The 3,360-nt window shown below is 47.0% G+C and overlaps 2 protein-coding genes across 2 annotated transcripts in view; one reads left to right on the top strand and one right to left on the bottom strand.

The window, feature by feature from the left end:
- Window positions 1-399, bottom strand: LOC141429418 (uncharacterized; the record flags this gene model as incomplete). Its single annotated transcript, XM_074089721.1, is given in 2 exon segments — window positions 1-188; window positions 291-399. Coding segments are annotated over 2 exon segments (204 nt in total), but the record flags the coding sequence as incomplete, so codon positions are not given.
- The window catches only part of LOC141429691 (semaphorin-2A-like), a 526,100-nt gene that overhangs the window by 108,602 nt on the left and 414,138 nt on the right, over window positions 1-3,360 (top strand). The window lies entirely within an intron of this gene.

The raw sequence follows: 3,360 nt of genomic DNA, 5'->3' as shown, positions 1-3,360 counted from the left end.
TGAAACGCCGCTCAAGGAGGGTATCCTGACAGTAGGAGGCGTTAGCGGAGCTCTGATCATGCAGTATTTCCCTTGGATGTTGTTGCCAGGGAAGTCTTGGTTTATGGCCAGGCATTGGTGGTAGTTGCCCAAACTGTACAAGTTGCCGCCGAGTAGACCTTCAGGTTCGCGAAAGCTAGCATCATAGACTGGAAAAAGTAAACATCGCATTAAACAATACAAATATAGATTAATCGGGGCGGTTATTTTGACACTTACAATATTTAAAGATACAGCTAAAAGCCACTAACAGTCAGCCCGCCTCATGCCGGCCAGCTGGCGCGCGCACAGCGCCGGCTGCAGCGCTGCTCGGTACAGCTCGTCGTCGAACAAGTCGTCAGCGCTGAGATATAACTGAGAAGGCACTTACAGTCAGCCCGCATGCCGGCCAGCTGACGCGCGCTCAGCGCCGGCTGCAGCGCTGCTCGGTACAGCTCGTCGTCGAACAAGTCGTCAGCGCTGAGATATAACTGAGAAGGCACTTACAGTCAGCCCGCCTCATGCCGGCCAGCTGACGCGCGCACAGCGCCGGCTGCAGCGCTGCTCGGTACAGCTCGTCGTCGAACAAGTCGTCAGCGCTGAGATATAACTGAGAAGGCACTTACAGTCAGCCCGCCTCATGCCGGCCAGCTGACGCGCGCTCAGCGCCGGCTGCAGCGCTGCTCGGTACAGCTCGTCGTCGAAAAGTCGTCAGCGCTGAGATATAACTGAGAAGGCACTTACAGTCAGCCCGCCTCATGCCGGCCAGCTGACGCGCGCACAGCGCCGGCTGCAGCGCTGCTCGGTACAGCTCGTCGTCGAACAAGTCGTCAGCGCTGAGATATAACTGAGAAGGCACTTACAGTCAGCCCGCCTCATGCCGGCCAGCTGACGCGCGCACAGCGCCGGCGGCAGCGCTGCTCGGTACAGCTCGTCGTCGAACAAGTCGTCAGCGCTGAGATATAACTGAGAAGGCACTTACAGTCAGCCCGCCTCATGCCGGCCAGCTGACGCGCGCACAGCGCCGGCTGCAGCGCTGCTCGGTACAGCTCGTCGTCGAACACGTCAGCGCTGCTCGTGCCCAACACGCCAAACAGGAACAACACGGCACGCATTGTGACAGCACATAGGAAACCATTAACTTGTCCACTGCTGCAAAGTTTCGTCGAACAAAATTAATTTTCTGCGATGAAGATGCTAATTTCGGATAAGTTACCATTGATACCAGTATATCTCCAGTCAGTAGTTCGTATCGTACCGTCCCGCTGCATGATGCCTATATTATTTAATACGAGAGTGCACATGGCAGAGAACCCTTTCAAGAATGTGCACTTTGAGTGGCACTTTTTGAGGAGGTGGGAAGTGATAATTTTGGGACAGTGAATTTTACAAGCTTCACCGTGCGTGAGTTTGTTGGCATTAAATCTGCCCGAAACATCTCTGTAACCGACATCGAAAGACGTAGGTAACTCACCTTTACAGCAGCATTCGGTTTAAAACAGACTAACCGGCGTTTTCACCTGGTTTTCACATAAAACCGATAAATCATTTACGTGCTAACTGATTTTCAGCATTTAATTTTCTTATGATGATTTGAGGCCGAAATTTAACGCTCTTAAAGCGCTTTAAGACAATTTAGCAAAAAAAAAGGTCTACAAACGGAAAATTTCACCATTATACAAAATACACTGCAAATGTTGTAAGTAAATGGAGTACGTCAAAAGCTGTCAGATTTTCAGGTAAGAAGTGTAATAGACGAATTGTGGAAAATCGAAAGAGTTTTGTTAAGAAGGGCGTACGCTAGCTGCGCGGTTTACACGGAGCGGTAGGACGCCTATGGGATATATACTTGGGAGCAAAGGAATCGAGCCACCCTTGCAATTTTTAACGTTAATTTTTATGTTTTTTAGGTTCCCAAGTGTAGTATGAGCAGAGCAGGCAGCGCTAACTGCGCCCGTCGCGTGCAACGGATTGTACCATCAGCCAAATATGTGGTCTACCACCCTAAAGTTGATAATCGTTTGAACGTCATACAACAATAATGCCAATAGACGTGTCTGTCAACTTGAATTTTCGACTTTAGTGACACATTCATTTGATAGGAACTTGTTTAAAAATTGATAGACCACTCATTTAAAGTTGATAATCGTTTGCATGTCATAAAACATAATGCCAATAGACGTGTCTGTCAACTTGAAAGTTCGACTTTAGCGACATATTCGTTTGATAGGAACTTGTTTGAAAATTGATAGACCACTTATTTGGCCGATAGTACCTGCAGGGCTACTACGAAACTCGAAGTTCGTATCGTACCGTCCCTCTCGCACTCGTATTAAATAGTATAAGTGTCAGAGGGACCGCACGACACGAACTTCGAGTTTCGAGTTTCGTAGCAGCCCTGCTGCACTTAGGGCTGTTTCATAACTCCCTGTTAGTTCCTCTCACGAAATAAAAACAGGCAAAGTGCGAGTCGAACTCGTGCACTCAGAATTTCGTAAAGTACCTAATATCTATTCTTACATAGACAGACAAAAGTTTAACTTTTCGGACTTATCTTATTGTTGAGCTATGTGTGTCTAATATCTGGTAGCATGGCGATCACTTGCGTTGCTCTGAGGATGAACTCTGGTTGAGTTTGAAACGCATCAGCGTAGTGCGCTGATAATTGAATTAGTGTGTTCTTACGGTGTGATGGTGGAGGAGCTGAATGAACATACATTTGTTGCTTAAGTAGACCATGCTACTAAGCTACGAGCTATCGGTAACGGTGCATGTGAGCAAAGTTTATTAAGTTCATTGACATGGACCTCCGCAATCAATTATTTTTCACTTCCTCTAATCTTCCTCTAAGTGTATGGCCTGACCACTGCAATTATTATTAAGTATTGTTTTCTTAACAACAATCATAGAAAAAAAATTTTTGTTCATTTTCTGTGGCATCAACTTCCACAGCTTTGCAGAAATTAAACCGAGGTGGCAGGACGATTTGGACCACGGAAGAATAAAAAAATCAGCCAATTTATTTAATCGTATGGCGTAACATTAAACAATTACACTAAAGAAAGCAAATTACAAACTAGCTATAAATCCACATTCAGGGTCCAAGCCACGACATTATGTCAGGTGTCAGATTGTACAGATCTCAGGGGAGCCCGAGTATGAATGTAGAGGGCAGCGCTGTACAATGTGCTCCATAGTTTGAGCCTCCTCGCCGCATTCGCAGAGGGGCGAGTCCCGCCAACCCACTTGTTACCGAAAGTAGTGACAGCGTCTGTTGTCCTGTTCTCAGTCTGTTTAATCGGCACCAGAGCTTGCGTGGTAGACTGAAACCATCTGGTTTAA

This window comes from Choristoneura fumiferana, chromosome 7 (genome assembly GCF_025370935.1).
Source record: "Choristoneura fumiferana chromosome 7, NRCan_CFum_1, whole genome shotgun sequence".
NCBI classification, from domain to species: Eukaryota; Metazoa; Arthropoda; class Insecta; order Lepidoptera; family Tortricidae; genus Choristoneura; species Choristoneura fumiferana.
Note: the sequence above shows the minus strand (reverse complement) of the source record. Positions and strands in the feature narration are given on the sequence as shown.